We start from the raw sequence: 22,500 nt of genomic DNA, 5'->3' as shown, positions 1-22,500 counted from the left end.
TAGGGGCATATGTTTTAGTAATATTAAACTTGTCAAACTCTTTGAAAGGCTAGGTCAGGTAAATGTAAATCCCCTAGCTCCTGTAAATATTTTAGTGATGGATTATCTTTGGAAGTCTAGGTCAGGTAGATATTAACCCCTAGCTCCTGTAAATATTGGTGCTGAGGAAGCTTCCTTGAAAACATGATTTAAAGGTACTGTAGTAAGCTTAAACTGTTGTTCTATATAACTGGAACCCTCATTTTATTTATTTGTTTGTGTTTTGTTATGTTATGTTTTTTTTTTTTTTTGCATTTGCATGGCACGTAGTTATGCATCTGGAACTTATAATAGGGACCCAATTAAATTCCAGTGCCCTAGACTTTAGCAACATGTGACTTAGCACAAGTTAAATACATCCACTTACACTATCTGAAATGAATTTATGTAACCTGGAAAGTCATGCCAATGCAGGTATTCCTGTTTCTCAGCATTGTATATAAAGATGTAGGGCATACCAGTTCACTGTATTTTGTGTTGTACAGTTAGAGGAGATGGAATCCCATTGTTGTAGTGCCATGCATTTAAATTTTAAGTGCTGACTGCTCTCCGAGCTCCTCTACCTGCCAATGTCCTCCGACACTGTAGTATAAAGTCACTTTACTAGGGTTGATAATTCATTGAGTCAATTGACGGCTGTGCTAAACCCCTCACATCTTAATGAAGAATAGAAACCTGTCTGATTAAATGCATTAGCTTATTAACTATTTCTGAATTATTGAGATTCACTGATTGAAGTTAATACATTGTGATTACCTTTGTACTAAACTCTAATGCAAACTTTCCAGCTCCCAGCAATTGCTATCAACCTACCATTTTATCCTCAACAAATATGAAGAAATCTGATTCCAGATTTTCCTTTCAGACGTTTCAACATCTGTGGAATATGGTCAGAGTTTGTAAGAATAGCTGTGTTCTCTATTATTTCCAAGACAAAAGGGTAGTCTGATGGAAGAGGATAAAGATTAGATTAGTGCCAGGTCGTTAAACAGAGAAAGCTTATTCAAATTGTAGAAATTGAGCTAAGATAGTAAATAAGAGAACTTAATGCAAGCTACCAAGAAAGCCTATATATGTGTTATTTATGAAGTTGTACTGTCAAAAATGCCAACATTGTAAAATTATCATGTTAATTTTATTTATCATATTTTTGGTTTTATGTAAACTATAACTTTTATTTTTTTTCTCTAGGAAAGGAAGAATACATTGCAACGTTCAAAGGGTCAGAGTTCTTCTGCTATGACTTATCTCAACAACCCATTCAGAGCAGCAGTGATGAAATCACGTTATCATTTAAAACTCTTCAGAGGAACGGTCTCATGCTTCATACAGGAAAATCAGCAGATTATGTCAACCTAGCTCTAAAAAATGGAGCTGTCTCACTGGTCATTAATTTGGGGTCCGGGGCCTTTGAGGCACTGGTGGAACCTGTGAATGGGAAGTTTAATGACAATGCCTGGCATGATGTGAAAGTAACCAGGAATCTGCGTCAGGTAACAGTAAAGTGGATGAAAGAATAATCACAGTTTATGAAGAAAAAGAATATGTTTTATAATAAAAGGACATTTTACACGACAGTTTAGTAATAGCTTTAAAAGACGATTTGCTAGATTGATTCTTTCAGCTATAATCAGTCATGCTACTGCTCAGCAGGGGCATATCTAGAAAGAAAAGGGGGTCAAGTGTTGTAGGGAAGAGCTCCTGCTAGTGGTATCCCTTTGAATGACTATCATTTATTTCCATTCTGGTTTACATATGAACTGAAATCTATATTCTCATGTCCAATAGTTTATAAAGAAAAAATAGCATGCGCACACGTGCACACAAAAACACACACAATGACACACACTAGTATAATTTGACTTCTGTTAATAAAAAGCAGTCTAGCAATACCATTTCTGTGTTTTCTAACTCATTGCTTAGTTCATAGGCAACAGATAGTTTAACTCATTTTTTATTTGATAAAAGACAGAGAGTTTAGTAATACATGTGTTATTTGGCCTCTCTAACTCAAATGTTTTAGGTCATGGGAAAAATAGTTTAGCAATTCTAATTCTCTTTTTGGCCTCTAATTCAAATCTTTAGCTCATAGGAGACAAACGGATTAGTAATATTAGCTATATGTTTGGCCTTCAAGTCAAATTTTTTAGCTAATAAAAGAACAGAGAGTTAGCAGTAAAAGTTATGTGGTTGATTTCTAATTCTTATTTTTTATGTCATGGGAGCTAAAGAGTTTAGCATTTGCAGTTTGGTATTTGCACTTTGGCTGAAAAAAAATAGGTGATAAAGGAGGAACACGCTTACAGGTTCAGTTTTTATAAATCCACTATATTTTCATTACATTGAAGAGGATTAATGAGCTGATGTTAAGGCGCAGCACAGTTTGACCAGCTACTGTTTTGACACTTCCATCAGCATTGAATCTCTAGTGCTGTGAAATAGTCAAAACTTGAAACATTTTTATGCAGCTCCATTCCCTGATTTGGCAATAATTTTGTGCTGTCAGTATCATGCTATCTCTGTAACTGAAATATGGAAAATGTTCTATTAACAGCAAAAGCTTGAACTGTATCTAACAGCCAAAAACATTATGGCTACCAAAGTGAAGGTAATCGAAGTGAAAGACACCAATGCGGGCAGATATCTTTGCATACAAAACTGTTCATCACTGGCATCAACCATCTGCTGTGGCAAAGGCTAATCTAAATATTAGCCTGAAATAGCAGTGATTAATGCCATAGAAATATAGCCTAATATTGATCATGAGCTTCTTAGGTTCATCGATTAGTACTAGGCTAACTGCCCTTGTGAGCCATTTTAAGCCTAGCCTAGCCAATTATCCCTTGTGAGACTTGAACCCTGCACCTTGTATTTGTAAGGCAAACACCTTAACCATTAGGCCACCCTCCCAACCCCATTTTTTTGTATCAATGTTATTTCAAAACACCATATAGATAAGGATGGGGCAATCCATTCTCCATTTAGACATATAGGATTTAATGCTGAATGTCAGTGAGAAAAACAATTTCACCATCATCATTACACAAGATTATGCAAGATTATGGTTTGTTATACTCTACTTGCCATGTTCATATGCACGCAGCCAAAGAACAAAAAATTAGCATTAGAGCTGCTGAAGCCACATTCTGAGCATTCATTACATCAATCATTTTAGGTAAAATCAGTAGACAGAGGTCAGACAGACAGAATTATATCTCAGTGTCACATTCAAGCATACATACTGTAGCTCAGGACCATGTCTTATCACTACATGATTGTTACTATAAACTAGAATTTCTACAGTTATGGCTAGTTTTGGTTAGTGCGCAAGAACCAGCAATCATTTGTTTACTTTTGAAATGGTTCTCTCATGGCAGGGAGGAACAGTCATACAATGTCTGCTTATATTTCAATAAAATACTCATGGCAATACATTAATCTTATGATTTTCAAAAGTTCTTCCTGGTATAAGTGTCCATTGTTTGACTATGTAAAATAATAAGAGATAAATCTTTAAATAATTCCTCAATGTTATGAAACACTTACATCATACTTAAAAACTGTGACTATTTTTTTATTATTTATAAGGAATGCCCCATCCCATTCCAGATTAATGACAAACTCTGTACTTTTCATTGTAAGCAGAGATTGCTTACAGTACATAGTTGATTACCAAAGTTCATTACCTAGATCAGGAACTACTCGGTAGAGAGAGGACAGATCAATTATGTATTCATGCATGCAATCTGGAAATTATTTAATTATATTAATGAGACTATCCTTTTCACATTTCATACTGATTGCTATTGTTATTTTCCAACATGCACAGTATTTACAGGAATGTGTGCTGCAAGGCTAAACATATTCATGCCACAGATGAAAATCAGTTAGATCAGTCGCCATGCTTATGCCATAATATGACATCAGAAAGAAGTCTACTGACTTAATTTTATGCTGCCGCCAGCTGAATTTATTCTGAAACCATAAACAATTGCAGTCTCCCTTTCTGTTAATATATATTTACGTTATTTGCTGGATATAAAGGCATTTGCTATTTACTGAGCATTATAGTGCCTTCTGTATTGTGTTAGCATTAATATGTTTCTTTATTCTAGACATTTTGTGACTAGTTCAAGGAAAATGATAGATGAGACAGGAAGCTGCTTCTACTGAAGTATATGCTTTTAGACAACATGAGCAGATTCAATGTCTTGTAACAATAACAGTAATCATTACACTCATGGTAAACAGTTAGTTCTGCTCAAAACTGCACAAAATGCATATTTATGTACCTGTAGGTACATAAAACATGCACACACACACACACACACTAGGGCAAGAATGCCAGTGCTCCATGTAATTAATATAATCACCTACTCTATGCTGTTCAATTTCAATTACCTACAACATACATATCAGTTTAACACATCTTGTTGAGATAATGTTTGTCAAAGTGTGTCTTTTAGTAGGAATTATATTGTTTTATAGAGCCTATAAAGATCTGGCTTAGAAATACTATTCACTTGGCATTCTCTCCCTTCCTTGTGATGTTCTTTTCTGTGAGAAGCCACAATGCTCACAGAGTATAATAAGAAATTAGAAAATTCAACAAACCTAACTCATTAGTCAAAGTGAAGGGAGATTCCCAAATCTGATTGCTTTTGTTCAGCTTGATCTCTGAATGTATGGAATAAACAATAAAAACAATAATTATAAAAAATTGTTCTCATATGACTTCCGTTAAAGCATCTCCAGTAAGTGTTACAAGTGACCTAATATGTCTTTGTTATCTTATAATGTACTAGAAAACAATTTAATGGGAAATTTCATCAGAATATATTCCACTGAGTGAAACATCTTTTGTTATATGAAAGTTCTAATGTGAGTATTTGTTGAATGGTTTTATTCTGCTAATATAAGTGTTGGGTGTTTTTAGTAACGGGATGCATATGGACAGTGGGAATCGGTCGATATTCATCATAAGGATCATAGCAGCAATAGTTACAAGTGCATTTTGCAATCAACATTCAGGAGAGTATTGGTCCTTTGTCCAACCTTTTCCATTAATGAGACACCTCAAGGAGTATGACTTACTTCAGTCCCAAGCCGTGGCCATTGCAAAGAGGACTGCTGTAATGAAAAGGGCAGTGTGACAAGGGGTTGCAAACTCTTTCTGCAAGAGCCAATGCTGTGAAAACATTATGCTGAAATCTGGAGATTGCCCTTTCCTCTATTGCTGCACAACAATATAATTAGCATATATCAGTTGGGAGGTGTGTGAGTGGTCTCCCCATGCATGGGAGTAAGGGGGTGGAGGAATTACCACTCTTTAAAAAAGTCTTTCACTAGCTTTCAGAGCATTTGTTTTGCAGTACTAGCAATCAAAAAACAAGTTTCTTAGACATATCACCATTACAGTCCGTGCCTTCATTATACTGAGCTGTACACCAGTCTTCCAGACACACACAAATGCACATACAAATACATTTGTATATTTTTGTATGCATATATGCATTTACTTATCATAGAAAAAAATGAAATTATTGTGACTACTCAGAGTAAGAATTGTTCTAAACACCAATAAGCTTTCTTACAGTTATCATATTACCCCAGGAGATCTCCATTTTGAGTGTTTCATGCCTATTCTATTTAGAATCTTAACAGTAGTACTTTAGTCAGGATATCTAGAAATTTATAGGCATTTCTAGAGCATAAGAAATTATAGTAACGTCTGTCTTTTTCTCCATCATCTTCTTCTACTTAAATTCATGAGGAAAAGGTGTTATTTAAGAATATATATATATATATATATATATATATATATATATATATATATATATAATATTATAATGCACACACATGTATATATTTTATATATATATATATATATATATATATATATATATATATATATATTATATTATAATGCACACACATGTATATATTTTTAGATATATATATATATATCTATATATATATATCTATATATATATATATATATATATATATATATATATATATATATATATATTCTTTGTGTTTTCTCTCAAGGATAATCATATATGACTTTCTACCTAGAAAGTGCTTCCTACGGTTGTAATTCTTTCTTTACGTTTTTTTTGCCTCATAGCACAGTTATTATATTTCATAAGTAATGACTTGAGTTCCATACAGTTTTAAAGGTTTTTAAAAGATCTTGTTTTGATAAAAGTTGTTTTGCTCACCTTTACCCTCTAACTCTAATACACAGTCAGGTGTCAAGGTGATGGAGTGTGCAGTTTTCCATTATTCAATTCTTTCATGACTGTCGATTTCAGTCTGACGTTTATGAACACTACCACGTACTTAAAGGATACATCATTGTTGTTTAGTCTTCTCCTCAAATGAATTTTAAAACTCTTGTATTTAACTTAACTGATTTTTTAAAATCTTATGCTTTTATTTCCTAAACCAATTACTTAATTTTACAAATGAATTATGAATTTCATTTATAGCAACTAATACTTTTATTCAGCCTTCGTGGTAGATTTGGATTCAAATGAAGAGTGTAATGCAGTATGGACTGCCCAACAGGATTGTGCCTTGAACTGTATCACTTTCATAAACTATTTTACTCTCAGTTTATGACTCTTTTTAATATTTAGTTAACCTACTCTTAAAAGCCTGTTTCTTCTATGTTATCCTACGTTCTTACATATGCAAAAACAAAATTCTAAGTTACTCCATATTTCTGTTCATGCACCCCATTCAAAGTGTATGGCCTCATTTAAATTGTCACATAATACGTCTTACTGTCTACAACCACATTCCCCTAATAACGCACTCCACATAATTAGCCTGAAGGACCATTTTTTTATAACACCACCATAAATTGTAACTTTTCACCAAATGCAAAGTCATGTTTAAATTTCATTATTACCTGTGCCAACCAGTCACTGTAGTTAGCACCAACAGGATTACTTATGGTCGGGTAGTGATCTCTAGCATATGACAGACTCATCCAGCCATATTGCCCAGTGGCATTCTTGCCCAGAGGTACATACCCAGCATATATCACTACTCACGCAAGCCTCCAGCATAAAGGCTGACTGGCCCAGGAAAACAGTGGAGAATGAAGAGTGAAGGCCAACCCATGACCATCCCAACATCGGTAAGGGGATGGGTGGGAGAAGCAACGCCTTTCTTTGAAAGCAGTGACACCATGGGGTAAAATACCCTCTCAGGTGAATAACACACACACTTACCCAGGGACACTGCCTCCTGACAAATGATTTTGTATTTAAGATTTGTTTGTCTGCAGTCCTGTTCCACCAATAATGCACTCCATGTAAATACTCAGTGCCACCAATTTCATTCATAACAGCTCCATAATTTGTAACTTTTCAGTAAGTCCACAGCCTTGTTTAAAGTTCTTTATTACCAGTGCCAAGAAATGACTGTAATTACCACCAAAGGGAGGCTCAGGAGCATGTAGTCTGCCCAACTCCCTACTGAAACATTGGGTCAGGATCTTGGAGTCTGCCCGACTCCCTACTGAAACATTGACACATAATCATGTAGTCTGCCCAACTCCAAACTGAAACACTGGCACGTGAAATGACACTGCAGGAGATGAGTGAATATCAAACAGCCCATGCCCCCATGTACACACCCCTATGAGGGGGGGTCAAGCCCCTCATGACCCAAACTTATTTCAGCAATGCCCCAGAGAAAAGGGAACATTATGGGAAATTGCCGTTGAATGCTTAGTCTGTCCTACCACCATCCCCGACAAACTCGTCCATCCATAGTACTTTGAGACATATCTGCCTAGAACCACTTGTGCAACACAGAGTACTCCTCACTCATGTCTCCATCATAAAGGAAAACTGCACCAGAAAAATTGTAGGTAATAAAAGATGGAGGCCACCCCACATCCACTCATCAGGGCTATGGCATCTTGTCCCCCCTTTCCTGCCCATTATGTGCCTCCTAAGGTGCTAAATGTGGCATAGGGTCAGTGTTTTACACTGAAATGGCAACAGAATGATGAGTTGAATACAGCAGTAAAAGTCTCTTAAGGGAGGGATAGTCTGTACCAAATGCCCCTAATACCTAGAGAGGGGATAGTCTGTACCATATGCCCCTAATACCTAGGGAAGGGATAGTCTATACCAAATGTCCCTAATACCTTGTCAGCATATAACATCAATGAGATTATTAGATTATTCCTAATACCTTGTCAGCAGATCACATAAATGAGATTGTTACTTTTTTGCTTTCTACAAATAAGAGCATACTGGTTTATGAAAGATATATTGCGTGCTAAAACCAAAGTTATAAAAACGCAAAAACTCACCTTGTTTTGCATTTCAAAATATACAAGCCTAATCATCTAAATGAATGTAGTCCCACACAAATTCAAGTTAAATAAGTCCAACCAACTTCCAACAGATGAAACCAACTAGCAGAAGACCTTAGAGCATTTTTGTACAAAAGTTCCTAGTGCTCAAGAACAGAGAAACCTAAAAGCAGGACTGTCCTTGATATTCTGTCACTGATGACTTTGAGAGACATCAAGGGCTGGAGGAGATATGGACAGGTGCCACCAAAATCGAGGAATAATAGCAGACTACACAAGGTGAGGATCAGAACAAGACTCTTCCTTGTCAAAAATCCCTGAGTGAGAGACAGAGAATAATAAGTGCCTCTTTAGAATAAATCCCAAATTGTTTCCCTCTTAGATGAATTGACAACATACTGGGCTATTCTATCTTGGACAACCCTCTTGTCAAAAACTTCAAGCATGTCCTCTATCAACAAGCCTGAATTACCTGTCTACATAACCTCAAATAAAGATGGATCCATTGCAATCTTTTAACCATATGCATGAATCACTGTAACGATCTGCTGTCCACCTTTTGGAAAACGACAAAATAAATGAAGACAAAATTAAAACAAGGCTTAGAACACATAACTCAAGAACGCTGAAGAGGGCTGGCACCTTATCTTCTTGATAACCTAGTCCAACTTCCTATCCCTGGTGAGGTCAGATGCCAATGTGGAAGACATGGGAGGGATACCTAGCAGTGAGCATGCCCTGATTCCTGAACTCCCTGCTTAAAGACCTGTCTAAATCTCTTGACATGTCCACTCAAAAGCCTGATCACTACATCGTCTACAGACATTGAAGAAGAAAGGGTTGTTACCCATCATACTGTGTATATGAACTGACATTGCAACTCATCTAGTATGACTTTCTGCCCCTTAGCAGGCTGATCAATCTGGGTCTTGTGAATTCAGATTGTGACACATCCAGAGTAATAGCTGTGCAACTCTAGGGTAAAAATCAAAACAAAACTCAAGCCAAAAAGGTAACTGTAAGGTAAAGACATAACCTCAAAATAAAGTGCCACACAACATGTGTGATAATGCATTGAACCACAGCATGTTCTTCCCAATGGGTCTTCTGGCATTCACAGCCAGTTCTAAAGCATCTGCCAATCCCTTCAACAGCCTGGGCATGATCCAGGACTTAGTGAAATAAGGAAACCTAATACCTATGGGAAATAACTCATGGCTGCTCGATGGCCGAGAATGAGTTGAGCCACCGCATTACTCATGCATCCGGACACTACACACTGGGCAATAAAGGGAGGGGACTATCTCCTGTACTGATTAGGTACCATTGAGTAATGTTCCAAAATTAATGTAAGGCTGCCCCATATAGTTGTTTTGGTGCTGTCTGACAAAGAATTGCGGTCTAACCATCTTGTTATTTTTCACCAATCAATCAAAGGTGAAATGAAAGTGGGTTCCACCTGAGCAACTAGGGCCAAACTTCACAGAGGGGAATCTGCAAATGAGACAGAGCATCGGCTGACTTATTAACCTTACCTGGGAGGTGATTGCCAGTGAACAGGCAAGCGTATTCACAGGCTGTACTTAAAACCACCGTTAAGCCAGAAGACAAGCTTTAAAACAGCTATGTTGTGTTACCATAACTTTATTTCATGCTTTTGTCAATAGCAATAGACTTCTTCAGAAATGAATTCCACAAAAGATACATAAACATAAATACCCGAAATAAAATCATGTTAACCAGTCGCAATAAAAATTCCATTACAAATGTTCAATGCAGAATGAGTATTCGAAGTAATGACTAAGGCCACATAGCTGTAGAGATCTTTCTGCTTAGTACATGAACCCCGGCCAACTTGTTTGAATGAAAAATGACTTTTTGATTTAAAACCAGAGCTTGTCAGACTGTGTAGCTACCCAAATTGGCATGAGTTCTAAAAGAGGTCATGTCTTTCTTGCACTCAACTGACCAGCACTCCAACGATAGAGCCAAAAATCATCGTTCAATACAGTACACTCCCATACCTAAACCTACAGCAGCATCAATATGCAAATGCGATTATGCGACTCCTGGAAAGAAATCCAAATATCTTGCCTAAAAGAAATCCCATTGAATTTTCCATGAAACTGCAGACATATGCAGAGCTCTTCCCTCAGTTTGGAAGTCTCCCTCACTTGGTTATGCTCCTGGTGTTTCCAGTTCAACAGGCAGACTAAGGCCCTGATAAAAGCACTTCCTGAAACAATTGCCTCACACACAAACGTAAGTAGTGCAGAAAATCCATGATCTCCTGAATTCTCATTTTTCTTACCTTGAGAAAATGTTCTTACTCTGGAGAAGGCAAAATAAAGAGGGCTATGCAATTATTTCCAATCCTAAAAATGCCAAGGACTTCACTCTCCCTACTACCCTGATCTGAACTAAAGGAGCCCCCCAAGTTCTTGACATTGCCAGGCTTTGTTTGGAACCTCCCGCTCCAATTCCCACTAACAAAAATCATGCACAGTGGCTTGGTGAAATGTGCTTTGCAGCCAACACCACAAAATAGCAGTGCTGAATCTCTTAAACATGATGCAGTCCAAAGCATATCTCAAGGGCATGGCTACATCAAAAAAATCAAGAAAAAAGAAATTGAGCCAGCAAACTGTAGCCTGAAACAAATTTTATTAAAACAACAAAAAGACAGACAGACTGGTTTCGGCTGGCATTAAAAAGCACAGCCTTCCTCAGTGCAAATTCAATCCTCAAAATGTTGTAATTTAAATATGCTTACAAAGCAGTTGATTGGTTAAGCCTAGAATTGTTCATTAAGACCTGGTGGGAATAAGCCACCTAATTTCACAATCTACTTCTTTTCTTTGGAATTTAAAAGAGAGTGCCAAACTGTTTTGTTGTGTTTATTACCTCTTATAATGTCAATTACCATAAAAGAAAATTTTGCAGTTTGGTGTATTAAATGATGTTTGTATAAGACATTATGGACCTTATGATTTTTAATATTGCTAATGTGTTCGGAGATCCTAAGTCTCAAGGGACATGAAGTTTGCCCTACATAAAAGGACCCACATGTGCATGTAGCCAAATAGACCAACCAGTCAGAGCTGCAGTTGGGGAAAAAAATTATATCATAAACTGCAGCAGAATTCCGACTGGAAAAATTGTTTACTTTTGCTTACTTTGTTGCAATTACTACAATGGCCACATGGGAAGCAGCCAATCAGTGGTCCCCCTGTTAATGTAGTTTGTATATATTGAGATATCCTGTTGTCATGTGGGTGTTTATAATGATTAAAACAACCACCTATGTGCTTTTTAATGCCAGCCGAAACCGGTCTGTCTGTCTTTTTGTTGTTTTAATAAAATTTGTTTCAGGCTACAGCTTGCTGGCTCAATTTATTTTTTCTTGATTTTTGTCCTTGAGCCGTGCAATTGCACCCACGCAGGCGGTCCCTTTTTTGATGTTACATCAAAAAAATGCCAATTGAAATCCATCTTGAGAAGAGGCTAGTCGTCCTCACATATGAGAGCCCTAATAACCAGCTTAACTAGCAGGGCTTAGGAAAGCTAATAATGAGACTGACAGCATCATCTAGAAGTGAATTTTGTATCTTGACTACCTCTCTCTTAATGCCTTCATTGACTGCTCTACCCTGTTTTCCTCTGTACGAAGACTGGGTAGCAGATGAATCTCTACTCAGCCTCCTTCTCCTTAGGTACTAATCCCAATGTGAAAACTCTAAAAGAAGGAAAGTAAGATCAAAAAATTATTCAACACATGGAGGAACACTTGCAGATAAACGCTCCTTATCCAGGAATAAAATAAACAAAGTTTGATAGCAAGTGGATAGGAGCGAAGCTAGACAGCAAACAAATATAGTTCAAATCCAACACAAAGCCCTTCATAGTTTCAAATATTCCAAGTAATCCAAATAGAACCACCAATTCCTGTGGTATATATTCTTTATTCAACAGACAAGTGCTTTCGCTGAGTACAGCTTCTTCAGGTCAATTCAAAAAACAAAATCAAGTCCCATAATATATAGGTAATCCAATTAAATTACAGCAAAGTCAATTAAACATTTAAAAGGGAAATGTAATGTTAATAAAAACTTATAAAAACATATAAAATATTACTTCAAATTAAAACCTCTGTAACACTTATAATAAAAACATATATGTGAGAACATGTAAGGGACAAATATGTGTATAGGTAGAACTGTATATGTTTATTAAAACAATATACTAGTGTGTACAAGACTCACAGATATAAGAGCTGGTCTATTATGTTATTCCTAGTTACTGTTATGTGATGCAGAGTGTCTATTTAATATGCCTACGTCTCCTAAGCCTGGGTTTGATGGATGCTCTCTCATTCAACCCTGATCCATGGTCAGCCCTCAACCTAACTATCCAATCACTCTCCCTGCTTTCAGTGTGATTCCTTAGGTCACCTCCTCTCTTGTTCGGGGTGACAACCTCTAGGGCTCTAAACAGAAATGTATGTGTGTGGCCATTGTTACTAACATGCTTGGCTAAGGCATTGTGGGTCGATCCTTTCCTTATATGATATGCATGTTCTCTTATTCTGTCCCTAAATTTGCGATTTGTCTTTCCCACATAAAAACTGGTACATACCTGACATACTGCAAGATATATCACATTGCTGGTCAAGCAATCAGCAATAGCAGTGGTATCAAAAATCCTTCGTGTATCAGGATGTACAAATTCAGTGGAATTGTCAATGTATGAGCAGAAATTACAATGTCCACAAGATACTGTGTACTGTCTAGTAGTTGTAACCTGCTTAACCTGTCTCGGATAACATACTATCCTCTTAAGATTTTTTCTGTTCCTATATTGGAACTTTGGGGCATCACCAACAATGTCCCTAATGGCATTGTCAATCTTGAAAATTTCCCAAAATTTACCAATTATTTCTCTCATCTCAAAATGATCTGATGTAAAAGTAGTGGTAAATTTCACAACTGGTGTAGTAGTGGTAGTAGGTGTATTTCTACCAAGTGTGTCTATAGCCTCATTCGGTCCAAAGTAGGGTGCTGCTACTGTATGTCTTAAATCATGTTTATTATGTAGATTGTCATCAATCTCAGTGATACCATACCCTCTATCTAGCAATCTCCCTTTTAAATTCACCAATTCCATGTCAAAGCCCTCTTCAGTCGGGTTCAGTCTAGAGGCTCTGATGGCTTGGCCCTTAATAATATTTTTAAAAACAAAAGAGGGATGCATGCTAGATCTCAGTAATAGAGAATTGCTATAGCACGTCTTCCTGAAAACACCAGTATTGATCAAGCCATCCGATAGTTTCTCTATATACAGGTCCAAAAATTCAATCTTATCTAATGAAAAATTCATAGTAAATGTGAGGTAATTAGTTAAACCATTCACATCATTCAAGAATAGTGCCAATTGCTCCACAGTGCCATTCCATAGAACAAAGACATCGTCCACAAAGCGCCGGAACAATATAACATGTTGTTTGAAGGCTTCTAAATTGAATAGTACCTTCTCTTCCCAGCAGGCTAAAAACATATTGGCGTAGCTATTAGCGCAAGGTGTTCCCATAGCTACGCCATCAACCTGCCTATAAAGAGCATCATCAAACATGAAAATGTTGTTCTCCAATATTAGTTCTAAGAAATGAACCAATAAATCTATTTTCACTTCACTGTAGTCACTATGTATATGTAAATAGTCAGATATATAAGTGAGTCCAAGTTGATTGGGGATAACAGTGAAGAGAGACTGTATATCAAATGTCACAAAAATATAATCACCCACTGACTCATGACTCTTGAGGCATTCGTAGAAGTCCAATAGAAACTGTTTCGAATCTCTTAATACACATGTATTTTTATTCAAGATGGGTCTTAAATTCTTTTCTATGTATACCGAGAGATGCTCGGTGACCCATCCTCGACCAGAGAGACCTATATGAATACTTGATTATTTTAAAGAACCTATGATGCCAGTCATCCATGGTCTCCCTAAAATTCACAAAGATGCCGCTAATCTACCCATGAGATCTATTGTCTCTGGTCGAGGATGGGTCACCGAGCATCTCTCGGTATACATAGAAAAGAATTTAAGACCCGCAGCATCCTTACTTTTGGCAGAACTCAAATTCCTGCTCTGCTTTGAAGTCAGGGTGGCATCTGATTTCAAGTAAAACCCAAAAGGGAAAACTTTCAAAATCTCTTATTTTATCTGATGATCAGGGCAAGAGTGCACCACATGGGCCAGGACACAAACCCTGATGAGCAACTGCAGCAGAGGTGTAGCTGGCTCATCTACTTCCTGGAGCCATTGCTCGAAATTGTGACCCCCACACCTCAACAAGGTCTGCAATGGCTAATGCTCCTGAAATGCAGGGCTCACCAAACAATCATGTTCTGTTTTTACATCCCACTCCCTGCTCCTCATCAGCTGAAAAGCAATTGAAAAACAAAAAAAGTCAACCATCAGGTATGTTGAGCTCCCGAAATGCAGTAGCAAATCAGCAGTTTTTACAATGTGTACAGTACACAGCATTCCTACTGCAATAAGATTTTAATTACAAAGAAAAAAACAAGATAAAACACATCTTTATATCTTGTAAAGAATAGCAAACTGCTTGATACAGTTTATACAACACATAGAGCATTTCCACACTCAGATTTTTACTTAAAAAAAAAAATATATATTTATTTATTTTACACTGTATCAAACTGCTTACTACAAATGTAGCAAGCAGTTGATACAGCTAGACTACACACAGAGTGCTACAATGCTCAAGTTTGGACACAAATGCAATACCACCTTTTAAAAGCCAGAATGCATTACAGAGTGATCAGGATCAGATGGCCAGGCTGATCATGCCCTCTAACACTTTGCACCATGAGCAGTGATCCCCTTTGCCTTCCCTAGCTACGCTACTTGATTGCAGCTACCTATACTGAAGACATTAAAAAGGCTGACTCCCCTAACTGCCCTAAGTGGAGCTGCTAGATTGGTTTATTGATTCCATGATAAAAAAAGTGTTTTTTAATCTCTGGATTGCACAGGGGTTGTCCTTGAGCAACGATTTATTGCCAGATGACCTTTTCAAATATAAAAAGTGCATATGCTCAATACAGCAAGCCAGTCAAAAAAGCATATATACTCAATACAGCAAGCCAGTCAAAGGCAATGATCCCTATTAAACATCCAGCAAGCATTCTGTTTATCTTTATCTTTAAGGTCTTTATTGCTCCTGGGTAAGAGAATTTGAGTTTGTCAATTATCACTGTAAGCCATGTGCCTGCATTATGCTCCTCCCATTTTAAAGCTCTGTTCATTATTTTCAACTTTCTGAATCTCTGATCGCACCAAAGCCATGCCATACCACACCTAAAGTGGTAAGCCTCTCTGACGGTAAGGAAAGTCAGTGGAAATATTAATATTCTGATTTCTGTTTTAGTTATTTAATTTGCTTAACTAGCCCAGGAGATGGCTGTCAATGGTTCTAACAACAATTAACAAAAGACTATAATTACAATTAAAACTGTCCATGTAGCATTGTGCTCCTGTTTTTTTTTTTCTAATTCTTCTGAAGTTCTTTTTTATTTCTTCAGGCTTCTTCTGCTAAAGTAAACATTAATAAATATTACGCTCCTTAATTATAAGGTAATATAACTATTTTGCTTACAGTTTAGACACACACACACACACACACACACACACACACACACACACACACACACACACACACACACACACACACACTTCTTTCTGGTGTGACTTTCTGATAAAGAAATCTCATCTGTTTTTTAACATAGTCCACAAGCATTTTTCTGGACCACTCCTTTTTTATTATTTATTATTTATTTATTGCATTTGTTAATTGGGGAAGTCAACTCGGCTCAGATGAACCCATTTTCAGCAGTGGCCCGGGGAGAAAAGCTCCACATATCATTAATAGTACATACAAGAATAAAGCACAATATACAGTGTATATACAGTCTCAATGCAGGGAAATAAATATTAAACACAATGGTACAGCTTATTTACAAACATTACACATCAACATTGTGTACATACAACATTTTTTCACAGTATATAAGCAGCTTTTCCTTTTGACATGGTATACAGAAAACTCTTTCTATACTGGTCCTGTTGGTTGAATACATAGGCAGCTCCGTTTGCTGTCGCACACAGGCATCTCTCTTTGCTCTAGCCCTTTTGACACAGAACATTGGCAGCTCTTTCTGCATTGCTTCTTTTGACATATCAAACTGGCACTTCTCTGCACTGCTATTCTCACACAAACAGGCATCTCACTCTCTGCTGTACTCCTTTTGACATAGTATGCAAGCAGCTCTCTCTGCTCTGCTCCTTTTGACATAGTACATGGACAGCTCTTTCTGCATTGCTTTTTTTGACATATCAAACTGGCACTTCTCTGCACTGCTACTCTCACACAAACAGGCATCTCCCTCTCTGCTGTACTCCTTTTGACATAGTATGCAAGCAGCTCTCTCTGCTCTGCTCCTTTTGACATAGTACATGGACAGCTCTGTCTGCATTGTCCCTTTTGACACATTATATGTTCATCTGTGCCTGCACTGCTCTCTTTGATGCACTATGCAGGACGTTCTCTCTGTTCTGCTCCTTTCTACATGGTATATTTACAGATCTGTGTGCTCTGCTCCTTTTGACACAGTGCACAGGTAACCCTGTCTACATTGCTCCTTTTGGTACATAAGTATCTCTCTCTAAGCTTTGCTCCTTTGGACGCAGTATACAATCAGTATTCTCTGCTCGGCCCTTTTTGATACAGTATGCATGTTGCACAGTGTGAATCTACAGCACTTTCCTCCCCGTGACGTTTTCGTTTCACCATCTGCATCTCCATGTCATTCGTCACTGTGCTGACATTTTTGCATCTCCTGGTATTTTAACCTCTGTAGGCTGCAAACTGTCCATTTTTTCATTCTACTAAATTATTTCAAACAAGTTATTACAGTCCTTTGGTTCCAAACAGACCAATACTGACATTCCTGATTTTCCAATAAATTCTTCAGATGTAGATTTTTGTTTAATCAGAAAAAAATGTTAATGCCACTGTCGCTATCCTGTTTGGTGCTGTTGTTATACATCCAGGTAACACTTAATACAGAATCTTTGCTGCCATTGTTTTATCGCTTCCCATCAGGAAATTGCAAACTATAGGGAATTTCAGTGTGGCTTGACCACCAAAGTGCCCTTAGAATGACAATTGATTCAATTTCTCCTCAAATTAGACAATGCCTAGGTGGACTTACCTGATCAACAAAAGATAATAAATGATTTTGGGATTCCTACATGTTTTGTCTTCTAGACAATTAAACATGCATGCATAACACACTGCACATCCAACTTAACAATGGTGAGTTTTCATGTTTTTAAGCTAAGTAAACATAATTCCTTTGGGATACTGTTTTATAACTGTATGACTTTTATACAGCCACACTCTTTTCTATGTAAACATGACCAGTTTATTTCTGTATGATACCTTGTTCAGGCAGTTTGCATTTGCGTTAAAAATATATTTGTGCATTGTAATAAGTTTTGTGTGATGCATGCATGCATTCTTATTTTGGAAAACAGTTTTAGATATGATTTTTTTCTGCAAAAATATAACTGAAAAAGTCTGCAAACATATTTGATAAATAGTCAAGCAATGGACACAGTTGTACCCTTTTAACCAACTAATTCTTTTTCTGGTTTTAAAGCATTAGATGGCAAAGTATTAACAATTTGCTTTGAATAACAGCTATCCAGGTATTGTAGAAGATCACATCAACATTTTTTTTAATGTGAAAACACTTTTTTTATGGAATCTAACTCTTTGCTTAATGGTTATCATAGTAAACAATATTGCAAAGACACTGTAGTATTCATTTTTGTGTGACTCTGGAACAACCTCTCTATTAAAACAAGTGCCCTGCCTGTAACTGTATACGTTGAACCAAAATGTATTTCAACTGCTTAATAATATATTTAACAAAAGAAATATGGGTTTTTAAAGAAACACATGGGACTAACTTTGCATTTCAAGAGTAAAAGTCAAAACAGTGTACGAATAAGCAAAATAGAACAGTTAATTTGATTAGAAATGGCTATCTGAGGACAAAGAAAAGTTAAATTGATTAGAGATGGCTATCTGAGAAAGTTGGGAAACAGTATTATATGCTACCACTTTCAAACTTATAATGCAGGTATCTTTAATACTTAAAACAACTAGTAAATGCTAGACAATATATACTTAAACACTTACTGTCTTTTAATTTAATAGACACAATTCACAAGCACTGGAGAGCAAGTTAAATAAAATGCATAATTTTCATAACATATTTCAGAACCTCTCATGCAGAAGCAATCCAATGCACTACTATTGTTTGCATTTAACTAAACCCTGCAGTCGAGCTATGCACATCATTCTGAACTAAAATTCTGTAAATGTCTCAGCAACCATCACAGGACAGATGATTTTAAGGAGTCTGGATGAGTCATTTTGATATCACAGTAGGCCAGAGCTCAGTCTGACTAGTCAGGGATTTCTTATAATCATTATAGCAAGAGACGGTATAATTAAACAAAAAATAGTATGACTGATATAGTAATTGTAGTATCTAAAAATGTCAGAGCTGCAAATTTGGATATTAAGGATGATGATATTAAAATAAATAGTTTATAAGTATTATTTCATTTTTATGTCCATCAAGTAGATTTTTATGTTCTACTCATGAAGTACATTTGATATTTTTATAGCTGCCTACAGAACAACAGACACAATGATAATAACAGTTGATTTTTGTCTATTTGTATGCTTCCTGTGCATTTATTACATGCAAGAGTATACCAGTAACATGGTCATTTGATTTTGTAGGCAAATAGCATGAGATTTACATAGCTTACATTTTTCTTTAGACTTTCAGATCTACTTTAAGCAAATATATAGTAATATGAATGGTAGAAATAATATTTTAAGGCTCTCTTCAATTAGAATTATTGCACTTCTTGAATTAATTAGGAATCAATAATTAGAATCATTAGGAAATGTAACTGGAAGGTTTTCATATATTTTTTAATGTAATATATTTTAAAGTAGAAAATTGTTCTGCAATGATATACTGCTAGTCAATATTAAGTGGTACATACTATAAGAGCTAAAATGCCACAGCATTTAATTTTTTTTTAATTTGGGAGCTTGCTCTTAATCTATGAGTGAATCAGCTTCATGATCTATCATTCCCTTATTTTAAACAGCCAGTTTCATGGTATCTGTACATTACAAAGAGATTTCAGATAAAATATATACTGAAATTCCAAATCATTCTTTACCTAAAGATACCCATGAAAATATTGGACTTACCAGTAAACCAAAAAGGCAGGAGAAATGGAGGCAATCTGTTAAAAAACACGTACTCCACCAAAAGAACTCTTAGGCCCAGACTCCAGAAAGCAAGTTGATACCACAAAACAACTAATAATCAGTTAAAACTACAGGATTTATTTGCCTTATTATTCAGCTGAACAGGACTATTAAGCACAAAAAGTTCATATTCAATGTGCTTTTCATCCCAAACCAACCTAAAGCAGGACTCCATCAGAAAGAATCAGAACACTTCTGTGCATTCTTAAGTACTAAAGCTTTGCTTGCATCATGATTGGTTGACTACTCAAAATAACACAACAGTTAAAATGCAAATGTTTAAAGATACAGAAACAAAAATTCATCAAGATAAACCAATATATAAGTAGATGTTAAGTGCAGTATATTTTAAAACTTTTAAAATTCAGTTTTAGTTTTATTTACAAATAAGGCATTGCTAAAGCTAGCTATGAAAACAGAATTGCAGCAGATAGTAAAGACAACTACAAGGCCTTCTATAGTTATGTAATCTTCATGGCAATACCCAGAATTGCTCTGAGCTACTGCACAATGGTACATCCTATACCAAGCCAACAGATATTGCCAATATACTGGCCAACAGATTCAGTGCCAAATTTACCCCTCTCCCCCCCAAAGGATCAATCACAATACAAGTAGATTGCCAAGCACCCAGTATTACCGCTGCACAGGTTGAAACAGCACTGTCCAAGGCCAAGAATACAGCTTCCATGGGACCTGACAATATCCCTGGCTGTGTTCTACATGAACTACAGAGTGAACTGGCACCTCACCTGTGTGCCCTGTTCAATCACAACCTCACATCAGGCTTTGTCCCTACTGAATGGCATACTGCTACAGTCATCCTCTCCACAAAGGAGGTGTGACTACAAACCCTGGGATCTATTGCCCCATTAGCCTGACGAGTCTGATATGCAAAGCTATGGAATGCATCATCATGGACCTAATAAACAATGATATAGGGATTCTACAAACTCTGGATTCCACACAGTTTGGTTTTGTGAAGGGTAGATCATGCCTGCTCAACTTGGTCGATTTCTTTGAGTCAGTTAACAGAGCTGTGGATGAAGGTAAGGTGGTTCATACAGCCTACCTTGATCTGGCCAAGGTGTTTGATACCATTCCCCATTCAGGAATCATAGAAAAACTCACTAAGCTAGGCATAAACCCCTATATCACTAGATAGGTTGCAAACCGTCTCACAGGTAGAACCCACAGTGTGAAAGTAGCAGACTCCAAGTCAGACCGCCGACCAGTCACATGTGGAGTTCCAGTGGGTTCAATCCTGGGTCCTCTCCTGTTTGGTATCTACTTCTGTGAAGGCCAGGACAACACAAATGGTCTCTGGCTGACAAAGTTTGCAGACGATTGCAAGGTGGGAGCTATTACTAACCCCCCAAGTGTTGTCGACATCCTACAGAAAGGCCTCACTGAGACCAATGACTGCTATCAGAACCATGGCCTTAAGCTCAATACCAAAAAATGTGCCATCATCCCCTTTGGGAAAAACCTGGTTCCCATGAATTGCCACATCGATAGTAGTCCACTGAACACAGAAGGTGTTATAAGAGATCTGGGAACACAGGTTGACAGCAGCCTCTGTTTTGACCACCACATTGCCGCTGTGGTCAGAAAGTCCTTTTATGTGGCACATCTCATTACTAAGGGTTTTGCATCGAGGAAGAAAGAAGTCATTGTCTCCCTCTACTTTTCCCTCATTAGGCCAATCATCGAGTACAATGCCTCATTTGCCATGTACTTCACTAGACACCTGCAACAACTGGAGAAGCTTCAAAAGTACTTCACAAAGAGGATCCTAGGCCTTAAACACTTGTCCTATATTGACAGACTCAAAAAACTCCAACTATTCTCTGTCTCATATCGCCTACTTAGAGGCGATCTCTGCTTAACATACAAAGCCATGTCTGATCCAGCTCTGTTAGTTAGAAATGCTACCTCTAAAGAAATCCCAATCCCACCACACCACACACTCCAGTGACCTTCCTCATTACCACAATCAATAGAACATGCTGGAGGGACAGGTTCATAACTCAGAGACTGCCCTTGCTATGGAATAGACTTCCCATATATGTCAAGCAGAGCACCTCACTGGCCCTCTTCAACAGAAACCTTCATGAGTATATGGGAAATAGAAAATTCATCCCGTGGATTACTCCAGTGGATCTACTCGACAGAGGCACAGGGAATTAAGGTTGGGTGGTACGATGTCCAGGTAATCCTATGGGCTAGGTTTGTAAAGGCTCCAGGGCCATTAGCCTAGTACACAGCTCTGAACCTATGAACCTATGATCATAAATTAGTTCCTTAAGCTTTCTGTCAGTTTTTCCATCATAAAATGCTAAACACCTAGTACACAAAGCGAGGTAGACTACGCCTTTATTATTACAACTACCTTTTGCAGGAAGAGCAGTACTATTTAAGGAATTGTTTAAAGCTATTACATCCAATTCAAGGATGGACTTGCACTGATTGCCAATACCACATTTTATGGTGCCATTTTGTAACCTGGTACTGTAGTCTGGACAGCTTGATCTGTCAAGAATATTTGTAATGATCTTAGCTCTTTTGTAAATAAACACTGGTTCCATGCCAACAATATTTTCGATGTACATATCACTTGTGAGGATAGACCGATATTGATTAACAATTCCTTTTATACTTTTGG

At 37.0% G+C, this 22,500-nt stretch overlaps 1 protein-coding gene across 14 annotated transcripts in view; it reads left to right on the top strand.

The window, feature by feature from the left end:
• Positions 1-22,500, top strand: part of NRXN1 (neurexin 1) — a 4,168,553-nt gene that overhangs the window by 1,334,886 nt on the left and 2,811,167 nt on the right. For all 14 annotated transcript variants that reach the window (XM_044054788.1, XM_044054802.1, XM_044054867.1 and 11 more), the window contains one exon: positions 1,231-1,532. In XM_044054788.1, the coding sequence (XP_043910723.1) occupies positions 1,231-1,532 (302 nt within the window). The remainder of the gene's footprint in view (positions 1-1,230; positions 1,533-22,500) is intronic.

The sequence above is a fragment of the Protopterus annectens genome, chromosome 1.part2 (genome assembly GCF_019279795.1).
Source record: "Protopterus annectens isolate FY-2018-M chromosome 1.part2, PAN1.0, whole genome shotgun sequence".
Lineage (NCBI taxonomy): Eukaryota > Metazoa > Chordata > Ceratodontiformes > Protopteridae > Protopterus > Protopterus annectens.
Note: the sequence above shows the minus strand (reverse complement) of the source record. Positions and strands in the feature narration are given on the sequence as shown.